The 20,670-nt window shown below is 37.2% G+C and overlaps 1 protein-coding gene and 1 pseudogene across 1 annotated transcript; one reads left to right on the top strand and one right to left on the bottom strand.

The window, feature by feature from the left end:
- LOC107827189 (disease resistance protein Roq1-like) overlaps positions 1 to 14,786 on the top strand; it is a 28,727-nt pseudogene extending 13,941 nt beyond the window's left edge.
- Positions 14,787 to 18,086: 3,300 nt separating this feature from the next.
- LOC107793642 (uncharacterized) lies at positions 18,087 to 20,443 on the bottom strand. The gene is made up of 7 exons (XM_016616034.2): positions 19,874 to 20,443; positions 19,653 to 19,783; positions 18,900 to 19,545; positions 18,747 to 18,786; positions 18,631 to 18,698; positions 18,441 to 18,545; positions 18,087 to 18,329 (listed from the first exon to the last, which is right to left on the bottom strand). Exons 1-7 carry the CDS (start codon positions 20,441 to 20,443, stop codon positions 18,087 to 18,089), a joined length of 1,803 nt encoding a protein of 600 aa, XP_016471520.2.
- Between the last annotated feature and the right edge of the window lie 227 nt (positions 20,444 to 20,670).

Here is a 20,670-nt window from a genome sequence, read left to right as displayed (position 1 = left end):
CTCAACTTCTTTAACAATAATAACAACTAAGCCTCAATCCCAAGCTATGGAGTCAGCCATATAAATTCTCACTATCCATGTTGCTCCATTTAGACTCGTCTTAATCTTATATTAAAAGTTTGGGTTCTCTATTTTTTCTACTAGGATACAAATCTCTAATAAGACTAAGGACTCCCCGTAGATATTGGACCTAAAGGAAATGTAGCAAAATAGTTAAACTTGCCTTTCACTTTAGTATGGATCCTTCATCTCACATAATACTCCTTTTTTTAAGCAAATCTACTAGGCGAGGTGCCTAAGGCTAGTTTTATTAATAATAAAAAAAAGAAACCACATAGGAAGAGTACAAATAAGGGGGACAAAAGCACCAGTAGTGTTGCCTCTATGTCTTGGCTATATAATCACTCCTCTGCGCCTCACACTGCCTTAGTGTAGCTGCCGGCAAAGTCTCACGAGCGCATATAATCTCATAGCCATTTGAATATCTTCCCAAAGGCATAGGAAATGAGCAACCACATACTGGGCTTAATCTTACCTTACTAATCCTATTGAGGCATAAAATGACCTCACCTACTAGCATGCATGTAAAAAGTAAGAACTAGAAAGCACTAAATATTCTATGATCATCACAGAGTTTATAACATACTCTATGATGATATTACAAATGACTATACTAATAAAATGGTAAAATAAGATGTAGTAGGAATTTGATTCTTGTCCCTTCTTGCCCAAACTTGTAACTTCCGCAAGTTGTAGTTCTGTTTCACCTTCATCACACCTCTTCAATATGTCTTCAAAATTCATGACATCTTTTTTGAACGGTTGGACCTCATAGATGTGGTTGGAGCAGCCTGCTTTTGCTTTGCGACTCTCATTGGAGGTCGCCTAATGTTTACTTCCTCAGTCACCTTGCCGTCCCAACTCTTCTTCCTAGTATGTGATTTCATGCTTTTACCACTATGCATAGGTGATAAATCACCTCTTTTAGCCGCCTCTTCCCGACATTGTTGTAGTATTTCATCTTCCTCTCCTTTTTCATACATGTCTCTTCCCACATTCACTGGATTTGGCAAGTTTTGGACAGTGTCTTGTGCCATCAAAACCTTTGCGTCTTGTGACTTTGTCATGACTGCCTTATCTTGATGATGCTCAACAATTTGTATATTGTGCCTATGCTTTGTCGTATGTCCAGTACTCAAGTTGTGAATTGAATTGAAGGAAGGTTTAGAACTTACCAATGCATCCAGTAGCATTTTATCCTCCAAAGATATGACTGGAGTGTGCACGATTTTGTTGCTGCCCAGAATTTGATGTTGTTGCTGCTTTTCGACCATCAGCAGTAGTAACAGCTGAAGTGTTTGGATTAAGCTGCTGCTGCTGCACAAATAGATGTAGGTGTTACTGCATTTTGGCTTGTAGTAGCACCTGGAGAATTCTGGGAATGAATGCTGGAGCATTCAAGTTAAGCTTGCTTTTGCGACTGGAAATGGAATCTGTTTTTGGTAGTGTTGGTGAGCCAACTGAAAGCACGTCTTCATCTTCACTCTCTGAGCAGCATAATCAGTCGATTCCCCAGCATCTTCATCACCCCAGTCCTCTTCTTCTTCTTCCTCAACTTGGTCAGCCCAAGTTTTGGATTTACTCACCATCTCCCTCAAGTTTGCTTGCACAATGTCATTGTTATTTCCGGTGGACAGCATCAACTGCCCAGACTCACCTTCATATTCACCAAAAGACTCCAATGACTGTGATGGTACTTCAAACACGGAGGTGTTTAAAGTAACAAATGGTTGCTTTACCATAGTGGTATTAAACTCCATTGCATTCTGGGCGTCCTTGATAATCTTTTCAACGTGAGGACTGGAAAGATGCAGTGTAGGTGTATTGGAACTGTGAGCTTGCTTGCCCATAGTGGTATTCACTACCATTGCAGCCTGAGCATCCTTTACCATTTTGTCCAGATCTGGATTGGATATGTGTAAAGTTGGTGAGGCTGCATTGGGTACTGCCCCAGCCTTTTTCTCGTCGACAGGAACAAGAGCAAGATCGTTTGAGACTTTTGATCCAGCATCTGCATTCTTCATGGACTGCTGGTGTTTGCCACTGCCTGGAGGCTTAGAAAGCCTAGATGTTGAGACTAACTCATGACCAACCTGCTGTACATTCTTCTCAACATCACCCAACTCAAATTCATTCAACAATACTTCAAAGGAGTTGGAACACAAGGCATCAAACGTGTTAGAACACCTAAAAGTTTCTGCTGCTGATTCCAGATTTTTATGATCTGAAGATACCTTCTTACTAGGTGATCAATGTACTACTGACCAACCCTTAGCATGTGATTGTTGCCCATGTTGAGAACCTGCTTCTAACGTATCAGCAGCCTTCTTGTTAGCAGATGTTCCACCAATTGCACTAGCATCTCCATTGCCAAGAATTCCAGTAACAACATCTCCCTTGCCAAGTTCCTGTCCTTCCCTGTTAGCAGCAGTAGGTTTAGAAGCTACTTTAGTAACCTGTTGATCCTTGGCTTTTCCTTGGTCATTAGAAGTTTGCCCAACACCTTCAACACCTGATCCAATAACAACAGCAGCATCTAAACGAGCTGCTTGCACAGCTGATTCAACATTGGCAGATGTATCAAATTGTGCACCTGCTACTGCTGCATTATTCTTGATTGCTCGAACAGCTGCAGCTAATGCACTATTATCCATCATCTGCTGAAGATGCCCAGGTTTTTCCATTGCATTAACCCTTGCAGCATCCATATTCAGAGCAGCAGTAGAGACAATTCCCTGCTCATCAGATTTCCCAGTTGCATTCAATGCACCAGCAGCCTGAGTACTACTGGAAACTCCTCGATCGGTTGCCTGTCCTCCCCTATTAGCAGAAGTAGGTATAATTGCTTCTTGTGTAACCTGTTGATCCTTATCCTGCCCTTGGCCATTAGAAAAATTCCCAGCCCCTTTAACACCTGATCCTATAATAACAGCAGCATCTAAGCTAGCTGTTTGCACATCTGCTTTGTTGATGATTTGCTTCAGTTACTATTGCATTTTTTTAGCATAATAACTTAGCTTAATTTTAGGATAAATCTACTTTTTTTGAATTTAAATTTCAGTTAGATTTTTAGGTTTGTTGAGATATTTTAGTCTTTTTGAATTCTTGTTATGCAGATTTTCTGCAGATTATGTTCCAGATTGGCTATTTAAAGCCTTGTTATGCTTAATAAAATTATTGAGAGACTTTTTCAATCAATACTTTAAATCCTTTTGCTGCCCCATCTTTTAAAAAAACCAACAGTGGTATCAAGAGCTTCATTGATCTTACGGGATCTGTGAATTCTTCCAAAAACCATTTTCAAATCATTTTTAGCCAATATCAATTTTTAAACCTATTTTCAAACATGGCAAGTAGCAGTCTCTCTTTGAATGCCCCACAAACTTTCACTGGTGAAAACTATTAGATTTGGTCAGTGAAAATGAAATCATATCTTGAAGCCTATGATTTATGGGAAGTTGTAATGGAAAATAGACCATTACAACCACTCCCTGCAAATCCTACTCTTGCCCAAATTAAAAACCATTCAGAAGAGAAAATCAAAAAATACAAAGCCAAAACTGTGATTCAAAATTCAGTTGCAGATTCGATTTTTTCTAAAATCATTGAATGTGAGACAGCAAAAGAAGCTTGGGAAAAGCTTAAAAGGAGTACCAAGGAAGTGATCGAGTTAGACAAATGCAGATTTTAAATTTGAAAAGGGATTTTGAATCTCTTAGGATGCAAGAAGACGAGACTGTCACTGGGTATTCTGATCGGATTTCTTCAATTGTTAATAGAATCAGGTTGCTTGGCGAGGATTTTAAAGATGATAGAATAGTTGAATAAATTCTTGTGACGGTTCCAGAGAGATTTGAATCCAAAATTTCCTCTCTAGAAGAGTCTAAAGATCTCTCTACCATCTATGTTGCAGAATTAATAAGTGCTCTTCAAGCACAAGAACAAAGAAGAGCATTTAGACAAGAAATGGTTACTGAAGGTGCTTTTTATGCACAAAATAAAAAAGAAAAGGTCAATTATCCTCTTTGCAAATACTGCAAAAAGAAAACACATCTAGAAAAATTTTGTTGGTGGAGACATGATGCAATATGTGGTATTTGCAAACAAACAGGCCATGTTACAAAAGTGTGTAAGTTCAAAGACGCTCAACACAATCCTCAAGCACAAACAGCAGAAGCAGTAATTGAGGAGGAGCAATTGTTTTAGAGCAACTGAAGCAAAGGAGGAGTGTTGATGATTTGCTTAAGTTACTATTGCATTTTTTTAGCATAATAAGTTAGCTTAATTGTAGGATAAATCTACTTTTTTTGAATTTAAATTTCAGTTAGATTTTTTAGGTTTGTTGAGATATTTTAGTTTTTTGAATTCTTGTTTGTAGATTTTCTGCAGATTATGTTCCTGATTGGCTATTTAAAGCCTTGTTATGTTTAATAAAATTATTGGAGACTTTTTCAATCAATACTTTATTTCCTTTTGCTGCCCCATCTTTTAAAAAAACCAACAGTAGTATCAAGAGCTTCATTGATCTTACGGGATCTGTGAATTCTTCCAAAAACCATTTTCAAATCATTTTTAACCAATATCAATTTTTAAACCTATTTTCAAACATGGCAAGCAGCAGTCTCTCTTTGAATGCTCCACAAACTTTCACTGGTGAAAACTATCAGATTTGGTCAGTGAAAATAAAATCATATCTTGAAACCTATGATTTATGGGAAGTTGTAATGGAAGATAGACCATTACAACCACTCCCTGCAAATCTTACTCTTGTCCAAATTAAAAACCATTCAGAAGAGAACCAAAAAATACAAAGCCAAAACTGTGATTCAAAATTCAGTTGCAGATTCAATTTTTTCTAAAATCATTGAATGTGAGATAGCAAAAGAAGCTTGGGAAAAGCTTAAAAAGGAGTACCAAGGAAGTGATCGAGTTAGACAAATGCAGATTTTAAATTTGAAAAGGGATTTTGAATCTCTTAGGATGCAAGAAGACGAGACTATCACTAGGTATTCTGATCGGATTTCTTCTATTGTTAGTAGAATCAGGTTGCTTGGCGAGGATTTTAAAGATGACAGAATAGTTGAATAAATTCTTCTGACGGTTCCAGAGAGATTTGAATCCAAAATTTCCTCTCTAGAAGAGTCTAAATATCTCTCTACTATCTCTGTTGTAGAATTAATAAGTGCCCCTCAAGCACAAGAACAAAGAAGAGCATTTAGACAAGAAATGGTTACTGAAGGTGCTTTTTATGCACAAAATAAAAAAGAAAAGGTCAATTATCCTCTTTGCAAATACTGCAAAAAGAAAACACATCTAGAAAAATTTTGTTGGTGGAGACATGATGCAATATGTGGTATTTGCAAACAAACAGGCCATGTTATAAAAGTGTGTAAGTTCAAAGACGCTCAACACAATCCTCAAGCACAAACAGCAGAAGCAGTAATTGAGGAGGAGCAATTGTTTTAGAGCAACTGAAGCAAAGGAGGAGTGTTGATGATTTGCTTAAGTTACTATTGCATTTTTTTAGCATAATAAGTTAGCTTAATTTTAGGATACATCTACTTTTTTTTAAATTTAAATTTCAGTTAGATTTTTTAGGTTTGTTGAGATATTTTAGTTTTTTTGAATTCTTATTATGCAGATTTTCTGCAGATTATGTTCCTGATTGGCTATTTAAAGCCTTGTTATGCTTAATAAAATTATTGAGAGACTTTTTCAATTAATACTTTAAATCCTTTTGCTGCCCCATCTTTAAAAAAACCAACATGCTTCAAGAGTTGCAGCAGATCGTGCACCTATTTTTGATAAAATAGTACCAGCTTTACCTGGATTATTAACCACCTGCCCAGCTATTTCCTCCTCCTCCTCACCCAGTAACCTTGTCAACGTTATCCTTCCCCATATGTGGCTCCAAAGCTGTGTTAATCCTGGCTAATGCTCGATCAACAGTAACTACATTAGCCTCACGATTTGAATCAATATCACCTCCACGATCTTCTATACTGATATCACCTGTTGGTTTCATAGCTGGCTGCACCTCAATATTTGCAGTTTCTTAAATTTTATTTGCAGCTCGTTTAGCATTCAACAGCTCCCTATCATCACCTTTTAACTGCTCACCATTACTCAGTTCCACACCAATCATATCAACTTGCACTGTAATTTTTCCATTGACTTCCCTATTTCTTCCCTGCATCATGTCCTTGATGCTTACAACAGGTACAATACTTTGAGAGGTTATCATACACCACCTGTTGATGAAACTCCACATATTTCCCAGAAACTTTGTCGACACTATTTCAACCATCGTACTTTGATTCCATGTATACCATTTTTCATATATCATACCATTCTCTAGGAACATCGAGCCTAATCTCACTCTTGCGGCTAAACCTGCAATGCATATATCCAATCATACTTCTCCTTATCGTAAAATTGTTATACCATAGAGTGTTTCTCCATAGTTCAAGCTTTTGGTTAACTTCTACTCCTATTTATTTATATGGCATTGCTTGACTGGAAACAAAGTTTAGGAAAGAAAGAAATAAAGACTTTTGGCACATATCAAAAGTATCTTCAATTTGTGGGTTTAAACATGCCATGACATTTCTATGGCCGTAAGAGCATGTCATTAAGGATAAATGATATATCTTTAGTTAAAGAGTTCCCAAATATGGATTCTTTTTTAACGGACTGAAAAGGAGAGTATCTGTATAAAACATAACAGAGGAATTAAGTTTATTCGGATATAAAATTGAAAAACAAGAAGTAGAAAGGAAAAAAAGGAGTAGAAGATGATATATGTCTCTTTAGATACTTGGTCGAAGAAATTAGCATTTCGGCACATGAAATCTAAAAACAATCTACTAGATAAGCCAAGTGTAACGACCCGACCAGTTGTTTTGAGTTTTTACACCTTGCTCGTCAGTTCTCGTGCATGACTTGCCCCGTCTAATGGATTATGACTTATGTAAATCGTTGGTTTTGGTTTTCAGGGTAATCGGAACGAATTTGGAAGAACAATTCTCAGTTTGAAGCTTGAAATTTGAAAAGTTTGACCAAGATTTGACTTGTTGGTATATGATCTCGGATCGGAATTTTAATGATTTGGTTAGCTCCGTTAGGTGATGTGGGACTTAGGAGCATGATCAGAATGCATTTTGGAAGCCCGTGGAAGGTTTAGGCTTGAATTGGCGAAATTGAGATTTTGGCGTTTTCCGGTTGATAGGTGAGATTTTGATATAGGGGTCGGAATGGAATTCCGGAAGTTGTAGTAGCTCCGTTGTGTCATTTGTGACGTGTGTGCAAAATTTCAGGTCATTCAGACGTGATTTGGTTGGGTTTTTGATCAAAAACGGAATTCGGAAGATTTTGGAATCCTAGACTTGAATTTGATGTGTTTTTGGTGTTTCAATGTTGTTTTGAGCATTCCGAAGGTTGGAACGAGTTTGAATAAGGTTATGGGATATGTTTGTACTTTTGGTTGAGGTCTCGGGGGCCTCGGGGTGATTTCGGATGGTTGTCGGAGAGTTTGGGAAATTTGAGAAGCTGCAGATTTTTTTGTTCTAGTATTTCCGCACCTGCGGATTGGGGACCGTAGATGCGAGGAAATGACCGCAGAAGTAGTCAAGGAAGAGAAGTGCAGGAGCCGCAGATGCGATTGGATGACCGCACCTGCGATGGCGCAGGTGCGGCTACGTGGTCGCAGATGCGATTTTTGGATTTTAACTGAAAGGTGCAGAAGCGGCTAATTGACCGCAAATGCGGTGCCGCAAATGCGGTGGATTGATCGCAGGTGCGAAAATGCCTGGGTCAAAATGTATATATATTTCACCCTTCGCGATTTTGTGAGAGTTTTCACCATATTTCATTCGGGAGAAAGCTTGGGAAAGCTATTTGAAGAGGGAATTCAAGAGGATTTCGTGGAGGTAAGATTTTTGGACCCTAAACTTGTTTCTATGATGAATTTTAACATTTTGAACTTGAAATCTATGGAAAATCAGTAGCAAAAATTGGGGAAATTAGGGCTTGAAATTGGAGAGTTAAATTGGGTTTTGAGGGGCCATTTTAGGTTCGATTTTGATGTTCTTGGTATGTATAGACTTGTGAGAGGATGAGGATTCCATTGATGTTAATTTTGTTGGATTTCGAGACGTGGGCCGGGTTGGAGCAATTTCGTGATTTTTGATGCAAAATTGGATATTTTCGAGTGGGCTTTGTTCCCTTTGCATATTTTAATAGTTATGTACTGATTGTGACTAGATTTGGAGCATCCGGAGGTCGATTAGTGAAGGCAAAGGCATCGCGGGCTAGAGTTTGGACCGGATCGAGGTAAGTAATGATTGTAAATACTGTCCTAAGAGTTTGAAACCCCGGATTACACATCGTAGTGTTACTTTGAGGTGACGCACACGCTAGATGACGAGCGTGGAGTTGTGCACCGTTGGGGATTGTGACTTGATCCGTCCCGTACGACTGTTAAATCGCGTATTTTATTTGAAATCTTATGATATTCCATGTTCTAGAGATTTATATTATATTTTGGGCTGTCTGCCATGTTTGGGGCCTTGTGCCGACCTACTGAGACCCTTAGGGGCACTTTCACTAATTTTCCTCATTCTATTTGTTTTGAAAGCATATCCCCAATCATGTTTTACCTGTTTATCGTTTAAATCTGGTTCTATCACTTTATTTCTTAAAAATGTGAAAACTGTTTGGACTGAGTTCCCTGTTTTACTGATGGTCCAAGTGATCGTGAGGTCGATGACTGAAAAAGACCGAGAGTCTGATTGTGAGGTTAATGACTGAGAGAGGCCGATGGCCTGATTGTGAGGATTATATATTTACGGATCAGACTACACGCCGCAACAACTTATATATATATATATGTATATGGATCTATATATATATATATATATATATATATATATGGATCGGGCTGCACGCTGTAGCGATATGTTGGATCGGGCTGCACGCCGCAACGATATAGTGCTTGGGCTGTAGGAGCCCCTCCGGAGTCTGCACACCCTCAGTGAGCGCAGTCGACTATATATATGGATCGGGCTGCACGCTACAGCGACATATGGATCGGGCTGCACACCGCAACGGTTATTATATGGTACCTATTGAGTGTGAGTGCTGAGTGTGAGCGCTGATTGGTAAGAGTTATGAGTGACTGAGAGGCTTACCCGAGGGGCTATATATATATATACAGGTACATGAGTGATGCTTTGCCTGAGGGGCCTGGTTATGAACTTACTGTTTTTCACTCCTCCTTAAAGTGAGTTTTTATCGAATATGTGGATTGAATTACTACGTTCACTCATCTTTAGATCGAGCATCTATTGAAAATGTTGAACAAACGTTTTAAATAATCTTTCATTCAAACTGAAGTTTTTAAGTTATGAAATGGGTACAAATTTCTGTTTTTGCCCGAGGGGTTGTATACGAACTAGGTTTTGCCCGAGGGGCCTATTATGGTTTTCATCTCTTTTATTATAAATGGTATCGAACCCCTAATGGAACTGGTGGAAAGCATTTTCAAATGATTTTTACCAAAAGCTAGATTTTAAAATGAGACGATTGACTCGTCTTCGGATTTGCAAGCTTGTTGTGCTTATTGAGTTATCATAAATGTGGATTCATTGTTTCCTACTGCTCAGTCTTTATTTACTCTTATTACTTACTGGGTTGGAGTACTCACATTACTCCCTGCACCTCGTGTGCAGATTCAGGCATTTCAGAACCCGGTAGCGGGTGTTGATTGCTCAGACGCGGAGTCATCAAAGTTAGCAAGGTGGCTGTACGACGTTCGCAGCACTGCTTCCTTCCTCTCATTTTTATTACTGTATTTAGTACAATTTTAGACCCTTGTTATATTCAGACCTTGGTAGATGCTCATGACTCGTGACACCCCGTTGCCGGGCTTGTGTAATTATTCCGCACTTTTCTTTTTGATGTTCATTATGAGATTATCGGTTTATAAATAGTATAAAAACAACTTTTATTGAAAAATGGTTGATTTGAGAATTGTGTCGGCTGGCCTTGTCTTCACGAGAGGCGTCATCACGACCGGGTCCGGTTTGGGGTCGTGACACCAAGCAGTGCCAGTTGCATATGTAATTTTTAGAGAAGTCAATTCCAAGGGAAGACTAAGTAAGCTATGGTATAATGTCCAATCAATATCCCCTAACAGACAATAGAGGGTCAGGTCTGGAATCAATAACTTTTTCTCATAATATATTCTGTATGCATATTCTAGTGGATCCAATTTTTGAAACAAAAATGTTATGCTAGACTTTTTACTTAATCCTAGAAAAAGGGAAGTCGTGAGCCCTGGGAAACCTTTAAAGTGTTCTGAATCAACATTTGCCGCCTCTTCCACGCCTCTGGATGAAATATGTCAGTTCATTATTAGTGATCCCTCTGGAACTCCCAGTTTCATAGTGAACAACTGGGATGGAACCTCGGTAGCTTTTATAGGGTGGAAGAAACAAGCCTTCTTATTAGGGTATTGATTGTTTCGTTATCTTTGACATTTTTTTCATTAAATAGGGCCTAAATTCAACTTTCGTTTAGAGAGGAGACGAGAAAAAAAATCTCATTTGAGATGGACTATATGCAGTGTAAGAGTTATAAGATGATTGAATTGGAATGGTTTATAGTCACAGGGAGGTGATTGGAAACAGATAAATGCCTTACTTACATGTGTAGATAAATGTCTTACTACATTTCATGTAACTGCCATACTCACTCCGAAGATGGTCATACATGCATTTCCCAGAATTATGTCAGTCTGTATGTATATAGTGAAAAAAATTAGTCTATGCAGCATACTTATATGTGCTTAGTATAATTTTATTTTCTGTGAGGATATTTTTTTATTTGTCTGCAGGGGAAAGAAGCAATTGAAGGCTTGTTACTCACAGAGCCTGAACAGTTTGAAGAGAGTGAGTTGGAATATATGTACAGCGCTGAAGCTCTCAAAAAGATGAGGAGGCTGAGGATACTTGTGAAACAATATTACAACAGGGGGTTTGATGAGCCTGTTGCCTATCTTCCTAACAGTCTGCTTTGGCTTGAATGGCGTGACTATTCTGCAGACTCATTGCCATCAAATTTTGAACCAGCAAAGCTCGTATATCTTACTATGAAGGGTAGTTCTATCATCAAACTCTGGAATGGAGCAAAGGTACGGTTGCCACCATCAAGTTGCTTCCTTTGATTTCAAATTTCAGTCCTCACTCATGTCTACATGATATACAATATGTGCTTTGGTAAGATAGAAACTAATGCAGAACTTTTGAAGTAGCTGATGTTCAAAGTATTGTTCTTGATCTGGACTGCAATTTTAATTCTCTAGCATAAAAATGCACAAAAAACTGACTGCATAAATCCTGAAAGAAGTTTCAAACTTTGACGTCTCTTACCGGTAGACTTACAGCTAAAGTTAGAACAATCACTTAATTAATATTTGACTGCAAAACTTCATGAAATCACGTATGGATGCAGACGGAACATATGCTCAGAGAAATTCAAAGTTATTATCTTTAATTGATGAATAGTTACTGCATGTTTTATCTAATAATGTTAATTTTGCTTCTATTGAAGTTATAACAAGTCTATTTTAATTTAGAAGATTGAAATAAATAATTTGGCATCTAGAGAGGAAATCGAATAACCTTTTGTTGGGCTAATTGATTATTAAGGTAAAAAATAGTTAGTTTGGCTTTTCAGGCTAGTCAATTGTGGGTCACCAGAAGATCTTAAGTCGGAAGAAAATGTTTTTGATGCTCAAAAATTTGGAGGTAATGCAAGGTTTCTGATCATAAAGTTAGAAAATGATTATATCTTATAATTGAAAAGTGTTCATCCGTACTCAAGCTTTTGGTTTTAAGTTCTTGTTACGGGTACATACAGAATTCCAACTTGTACAGAGGATCGGATGCTCTTTGGAAAGGCTTCTTCTCTTATATGTTTCAGTGATAAATATCTTGTGTATGGTTTCTTTTACTTTCAGTAAAATATTTACTTTATAAAGAATATAAGGAAAAAAACAGAGAGACATATGCTCCTTTAGTCATGCAGCAAACTTATAGCTGGATGGTTTGGAGTGTTCCTTTTCTTTGAATTCTAGTTCTAAAGCTTCACGTCTTTAGAAAATCGAAGAATTGTTCTATCAGATGAGTTGCTTGAAATAAGTGACAGACAAAAGGAACCATTCATATACTTGTCGTATTAGAACAAATAAAGGGAGAATTTCTGAATGAATGGAGTATATTGATGGGATCGTTTAATTTTTTTTTCCATTTCTGATCTCTCGTCTTTGATAATTTATCTCTTTTTCCACTTAGTCAGATACTTAACAGATAGACAGTTGCAATTTTGATGGACATAAATGCATACATTGTGAAAACATGTGCTTAACAATTTTCTTTCTTCTATGGTACAGAGGTTAGCATTTTTGACGACTCTTGATCTCAGTTATTGCGACAAATTGATACAAACCCCAGATTTTAGGATGATCACAAATTTGGAAAGGTTGATCCTGAGCTCTTGTGATGCATTGGTGGAAGTCCATCCATCTGTTGGGTTTCTCAAGAAGCTTATTTTGTTAACTATGGATTATTGCAGATCACTTGAGAGACTTCCAGCAATTATTCAATCAGAATGTCTTGAAGTTCTTGATCTCAATTATTGCTTTAACTTGAAAATGTTCCCGGAGGTGGAAAGGAACATGAACCACTTGAAGAAACTCGACCTCACTTCAACTGGGATAAGAGAACTGCCGGCATCAATTGAGCATCTCAGTTCCGTAGAAAACCTACAATTGCATTCCTGCAACCAACTTGTAAGTCTCCCAAGTAGTATTTGGAGATTCAGAAATCTGAAGATTAGTGAATGTGAGAAACTGGGGAGTTTACCAGAAATTCACTGGAATAGCAATTGTACCCGTGAACTCATCATAAAATTAGTTTCTATTAAGGAGCTTCCCACCTCTATAGGAAACCTCACCTCACTAAATTTCCTTGAAATCTGTAATTGCAAAACTATTTCGAGTCTCTCAAGCAGCATATGGAGACTGAAAAGTCTTACAAGTCTAAAGCTGTTAGACTGCAGAAAACTTAAAAACTTGCCTGGAATTCCCAATGCCATAAATCATTTGTCAGGACATGGACTTCAGCTCCTTCTGACATTGGAGCAGCCCACAATTTATGAACATCTTGACTTGCTTAGGATTATTGATATGAATTGGTGTAGTTGTATTAGCAGTCTCCCCCACAACATTTGGATGTTGAAAAGTTTAAGGATTCTGCGCATCTCTTACTGCTCGGGTCTGGAGTATTTACCAGAAAATTTGGGTCACTTGGAACATTTGGAGGAATTACTTGCAGATGGTACTGATATTTTAAGACTACCATCTTCGGTTGCACGATTAAATAAACTTGAGGTCTTATCATTCAGGAAAAAGTTTGTGATTGGACCAAAAGTCCAATATTCATTATCAATGCTCAATTTACCTGATGATGTTTTTGGAAGTCTTGGAAGCTTAGGCTCTGTGGTGAAGTTAAATCTTAGTGGAAATGGTTTTTGTAAATTGCCTGAAACGATGAATCAACTTTTTTGCCTTGAATACCTTGACATAACATTTTGCCAGAGGCTTGAAGCATTGCCAGAGCTTCCCCCAAGCATCAAGGAGCTATATGTAGATGAACACTTGGCCTTGAGAAGCATGGAAGATTTAGTAATTAAATGCAAGGAGTTGAATTTAATAGCAGTCACAAATATTGAGTACCAAAATTTCTATCGATGGTTAGACTCAATATGGTCAGATGTGTCAGAACTGCTGGAGAACAGTCAGAAGCAACAAATGGATGATATGTTGCAGCTTATTCCCTTTTCATATCTTTCGACGGCTAAGCGTGAGGTCTCTCTCTAAATCTTATGTTTTATGAAACCAAAAAGAGAAAAAGGCAGCAGAAACATTAGATATGTGCTAAAAACTATGGCACATGGAATGATATATCTGTCTCTTCTGGTTTGCAGGAAGTTCTTAAGATTGTTATACATGGAACACGAATTCCAGAATGGTTCAGATGGCAAGATAGAAGTGCCACAACGATGTCAGTCAATCTTCCTGAACATTGGTACACCCAAAATTTTTTGGGATTCGCTATATGCTGTGGCTGCTGCTTTTATCATTCTGCACGTAGCTACGATGTTGAATTTGAGGGGAGCATGCATCATTACAATTATGATTCCAGTTATTGGAAAGAGTATGAGGAACCGAGTTATGACTTTTATGAGAGAGATACCATTGAGATTACAGCAAAACTAACTCCCCGACATAAAGGAATGCGGACTGAAGAGCTCAAGAAAGTCTGTTCATTTTCCATGAATGTGGTACGTCGTGCTACTGCTGTCCCTAATATGTGCTTTGCATTTTTGCCATTAAACAGTCTCTGTCACACATCAAATATACAGGCAAAGAACCCAAATGACTATGGGATATTTGAAGCCTCTTTGGGTCCAGGGGACATCCTCCATCGTGGAAAACAATGGGGGTTTAATTTGGTGTATAAAGATGAAGCTGGTGGCAGTATTACGTACGAAATGCTCACAAACAGATAGAAGCTTGATCTTGTCCTCAAATTCTGTAGCTCTTTTCAGGTGACAAAAGATAGAAAAAGAATACATAAGAATGGCAGGGGATTTACTCCGCAAGAATGCAGGTCCTTTTTCAGTTTAATTTTTTATTTTATTATTTCATTTTATAGAATTTGTGTATCTCAAAGAACTACTTCCATTTAGTAGAATCTTTTACTATCAATCTAGCTATTGTGCAAGTGAGCTATCTGAAAGTGCTAATAATTACCCTTTGCATATTTCACATAATTAAGAGAGATGTTAAGTCATGGGTTCAAGCCGTGGAATCAGCCACTGCTGCTTACATCAGGGTAGACTACCTACATTACACCCCCTTGTGGTGTGGCCCTTCCCCAGACCCTACATAAACGAGGGATGCTTCGTAAACCTACATTTTTTTTGTTAAGAGAGATGTTCTTCAGTTGTTGACTGCCATTATTATAATGTTTATGTGATTTTCACAATTTTTCCTTGAAAAATTACTGAATTTTCTCTTAAATTCTTCCAACTTTTATATGATTGTCTCGTGTAAATTCTGCAAGTGACCTTCAGCTGAATTGGTTTTCAATGAAATTGAATGTTCACTTTATTGATTTTGTTTTTTGTTTTTTTGGGTTGATGCTCTTTCGAGTTTTCTTAGAAGAAGCTCACTGCAACCGACCCTACACTTTTTTCGTAGAACTTGTTTGTCAAGGCTCATTTTAGAGCCAGCCAAGGATCTGCTGGAAATGTCGGATCAAGCCATTCATGGTAAGAACTCCGTTATTCCTCCTACTGTTCCGCTCAGGGGCGGATCTATTAAGGAGGGAGGGGGTGGCACGCCATCGCCGAAGTTTTGTAACTATATGTATACATACAAACAACGCTGCCAAATAGAATTAAGTGGCACCCAACTCATCAAAATGGTGTTGGATGTCGCTGGGAAAGGTTCTGGTTTGTCTTCCAAGCGATGGGAGTTAGATCCTAGCCTTAAGCACATTAATATTTTTTCCATCTCATGCATTTAATTGGAGACCACACTATTTTTTCTTTATTATCTATTGACTATTTACATTTAATTAATTCTTCTATGCTTTTATCTTTTACTAGTCTCTCGTTACGGGCGTTGCATGTATATGCCAAGTCATATTATATGATTTTTGTAATAATAGCAATATTATAAAAACAAACATTTGAATAAATAAATATACATAAGTAATAAAATATAGTTTTTGTGAATAATCAATGATTCATCGTTACGATGAATTATTTGTCCAGGTCAAAAAGATTAGATATTGTCCGAATCTACAAAGATGAAAAATCATTTTTTTGTAAATAGCATTACAAACACCAAAAATATTTAACTTATCAAAATGTTGGAAGTAATCGGTCATATTTTGAAAGGTGTATGGACCAATATAATAGAGTTAGAATATTTCTTTTAAGCGATGGCTAAAATATGAAATTAACTTCATAGAAAATAGGTGAATACTATTATATCTACATAGTTCGTCTATTTTAATTTCTTAGGCTTAGTTTGACTTGGCATACAGTTTAATAAATAAATAAATAAATACTTTAGAAACTTGTGATCTTATATGCGCCCTAACATTTGTGTGGCTATAAAACTTTTAAAATTTGTGATCTTAAATAAGTCATATTGTTTGTCTGATTATACAAGATTTTCATTAAAGGAATATAGGAATGTGCTAATCGTATTAAAAGGGACTAATAAGAAAATAGTGTCAATATTTTTAAACGAAGGGAGCAGTAGTCAGGGGCGGATCTAGAGCAAATGGTACGGTTCCCGTGTACCGAGTAAATTTTGCATAGACATGTATTTGTACTAAAAAATTCATTAAAAGTATAAGAATATTTAGTTTGGAACCTAATTCATTGGTCTAGCTATCGTGTAGATTAACTTGAGATTGTTATAAAAACCCATAAGTTTAAAATTTCGGATCCGTCTCTGGCAGTAGTTATCCCTTAATGAACAACCCATCTATTAGGGAAATTCTATTTATAAAATCTTTTGATAGGTACTAAGTATAAAATATTAAAAAGAAAGGGGATATTAATAATAGTCAGACAAATATTATCTTGGTGCAATACAAAAATTATGGACTCAGAAAGCTTTTCCCCACTCACATATTAACTTGAAAGCTTTCTAAATCTACCACAAATAATGTGTCCTTAACCAATGGCTCCAATATCTAAAAATAAATAATAAAATTGGTTATTTCATAGTGATTTCATGCTCGTGATTGAGTTCTTGAGATTAATAAATTTGGAAATGATAACTATCAAAAGATATGATTGAATGATTAAATTAACTAAGTAAATGCATAAGAATCGGTAGTTTTCACCATATAAATGGAATAGAATGAAACAAAATATGGTTTTGAAATAGGCGAAATGGATTCCTGGCCACTTAAACTTGTAGGGCTTTTAAAAGTCGATATATAAACTTTTGTCTTTCCCATTTAAACACTCAAACTCCTGAAACCTATAACTAATAAACACAATTGACCGTTGACCCATCCCATGTGGCGTTAGTTGGTCCTAGTCAGCCCGCTGCGTGAATGTCACGACTTTTAGGAGCGTAAGAGACCGCCTTCCCAACGCCCAACGGTCAAAAATAGGTCCTATTTAAGTGGGGTCTTATTCTTTCAATTGGATACACATTATCCCTCTTTTATATGCATTTGAAGCTTCATTTCGCCTATTTCTTAAAATCTGAAGCTTTCTTTAATTTTTTTTCTTTTTCCAGATTGTGATAATGAATCAAAGTCCTGTATTTTGTCATTGTGGAGTTGAAGCTCATATTTGCATCACTTGGAAGCCAACAAATCCAGGAAGGAGGTTTTATGGGTGCTCAAACTATGGTCGAGCAAATTCTTGTAATTTTTTAGGTGGTTTGACCCACCTCTTCCAGATCACTATAAACAGGTGATTTCAGGGCTGTTATCAAGAATTAAAGAGAGAGATCGACTACAACGTCGGAAGAGGGTGAAGATCATTGCAACTTTAGTTGTTGTAGTAGCACTAATAATTGTAATTTTCTTCTTAGTGTAGTTAGCACTAACTTCATAACCCTATGTACAATGATAATGACAGTGATAATGAAAGAATGAATGATATATTTTTTGTAGAATGAAAAGCAATTTTAACATAAAAAAGCACACATATATAAATAACCAAGTTCGATCAGCCTTCTTGGTTGACAAAATTAGCACTGAATTGCTGTCTAGTAGCAGAAATAGTTTAAACATTGTTCCAAAAGAAAAGTCATAGTTAAACAGACTTAAGTTAACCTACAAATTAAGTTCCGCAACTAACAAACTTAAGTTATCACAAAAACAAACATTCAATCAGCTTCAAGGTTGAGATTGGTTGATGTTTTACTGAGATTGGCTCAAGTTTGGACATGGAGACTGGCTTGGCTGAGATGAAGAATAGACTTGAGGTTGGCTAAGGCTTGCTTGAGTTTGTCTTCTCCTCAACTGTTGTTGAAGTTGCCTTTGTGATATAGCATTTCTTCCTTGCCACCTTAGTCCAGGTGCACTGTATCCAAGATCGATATTGGTCTGCCCAGCATCCACTACTTTTGTAGGAGCAGAATGTACTCTATCTCTTGCTCCACACTGCATAGGAAGCCAAATTAGTACCCCAAACAACTAATATATAAATAAAAATTCAAATCCTTAATGATCTTACCCTTTCTATCATTGTTCCTATATCACTAAACAATATACCAAATCCAGTTGTTCTTGGTCTTCCTCGTAGTCCACTACCTCTTGCCTTCCTCTAACACTAACTATAATATCCTCAGAAGTTCTTGATCTCATACTTTCAGTATCCTGGTGTAAGATAAAGTACTATCTTGTAATTTAAAAATTTTGGTCCTAATACAGATTAACTAAATTAACTAAAATGAACACTTACAGATGCACTTGCAATAGCTGATGGTTGAGTATTTCTGGCCCTAGCAGTTCCAGAATCACTTGTAGGACCTGATTATTGAGTTGTTGTTTGAGCAGCCTGTGATGGTTGAGTAGCACCAGCATTACTGGTTCCTGTTGTTCCAGATCCTTGTCCTTTCTGAAATTTCCAAAATAAAAAATGAGATATAGAAACAACCAAAGTACAAGACACAATCAGACACAAATTGAATACATTACTAGGATAAGACACCCCTTCTTGTTATGGCCTACTGTCTTACAATTAGAGCATTTCATTTGTGTCCCTTTCCTTGATCTCTTACCAAACTTCTTCTTAGGTTCATCTTGAGCTCTTTTTCTGTTTTTCTTAGGTCTACCAGGCATCTTGGTAATCACAGGAGGCTCAACAGTTGGATTCTGTGTTGATGGCCACATCTCCATGTTGGTTACTGGTTGTATGTAACAACTAAAAGCCTTCAGGTATGTTTTTTTCTTGTACCAGTGGGTTACATAGTCAGCAGGCTCAAATCTCTTAAAAAACATTGCAGATATTGGATGGGAACATGGTATTCCTTTGAGCTGCCATGATCTACATGTGCATGTAATGTTGGAGAAGTCAACAATATGTTTGTAAACCCCATGTTGTATCTCATACCCAGTATCCCCATTCCATTTAAATTCATGCTTAACAGCATATTGAGATTGTTCCTCTATGTACCCCATTGCCATAGGAGATACATCAGAAATCCACCTTGTTGCAAATTCTCTCATGGTAGTCATCCTCTCCATCACCTTCACTCTAATCTCTTCTAACATGGTTATGAAAGACTTGTGCCTAGCAGACAAGATCCAACTGTTAAAGGTCTCACACATGTTGTTCTCCACAGAATCATATTTACTCCAATCTTTGAAGAATGCTCTACACCGATATTGTTTTGGGTATCTCAGCAATTCCTCAATGATCTTACTATCACCTAATTCTGCCAGCTCATCTATCTTAGCCTTAAATATGCTTCAAATGAAGACCTTGCACATGCCCAAAACTTCTTCCTTCTTTCCTCTCCTTTCCACTTTTGTTTCCAATTGCTCCATATGTGTCTTGCACACATTCTGTGCTCAGCATTTGGTAATAACTCAGAAACAGATGCAACAAGTCCCTTAAGCAACAAAAAAATAATAATTAGAATATCAGAAACATATATAAAGTATCCAAGTAATTAAAGGAAGAACAGGGGTGTAGTATATACCTTCTGCATATCAGAAATGATGGTCAACCCCTCACCTTGGGATTCAGTGAGCTGCAGATAATGCATCAGGCACCTAAAAAACCATGACCATGTGTGCTTTGTCTCCTTTTCCACCACTGCCCAGGCAATAGGATACATTTGGTTGTTACCATCTTTACCAATGCATGATAGTAGCTCACCCTTACACACACCCTTCAGAAATGCTCCATCAAAGCCAATAACATTTCTACACCCTTCTAACCAACCAACTTTGCAAGCATGTAGACAAATATAGATACCCACAAACACCTCCTTACCAGATATTGTCTCCTTGGAGGTCTTCACAACAACAGTGCTGCCACGATTTGTAGATCTCAACATGTCAGCATAATCATATATTCTAGCAAACTCCTTCTTGTAATCACCAAGATACTGACCCATGACCTGATGTTTAGCTCTAGCACATATGGATTTTCCCACATATACACCATACTTTATCCTAATCAATTCCTGCAACTTCCTAAGCTTAATGTCAGGTTGGTTGATAATGTTGTCCTTGAAATGTTTAGCTACCCATGCTGTATTAGCCATCTTGTTTGGTTGCTCAAAAACACTTATGAACAGGATAGTAGCTCTTGACAATGAAATTCCCTGTGTATCCTTCCAAACTTCCCAAAATATGCCATCTACATCTTGTTGAGTTCACACATTTTGCCCTAACCCTATGATGTTCATTAGGCCTCAACTTAATTTGAACTCTTCTTTGTACAACATAATCTTGCGAAGCAGATCTGAACTGTTCACATTTTCAAACACCA

This window comes from Nicotiana tabacum, chromosome 6 (genome assembly GCF_000715075.1).
Source record: "Nicotiana tabacum cultivar K326 chromosome 6, ASM71507v2, whole genome shotgun sequence".
In the NCBI taxonomy this organism is placed as follows: domain Eukaryota; kingdom Viridiplantae; phylum Streptophyta; class Magnoliopsida; order Solanales; family Solanaceae; genus Nicotiana; species Nicotiana tabacum.
The sequence above is the reverse complement of the archived record's forward strand: the minus strand, read 5'-3'. Positions and strand labels throughout refer to the sequence as shown.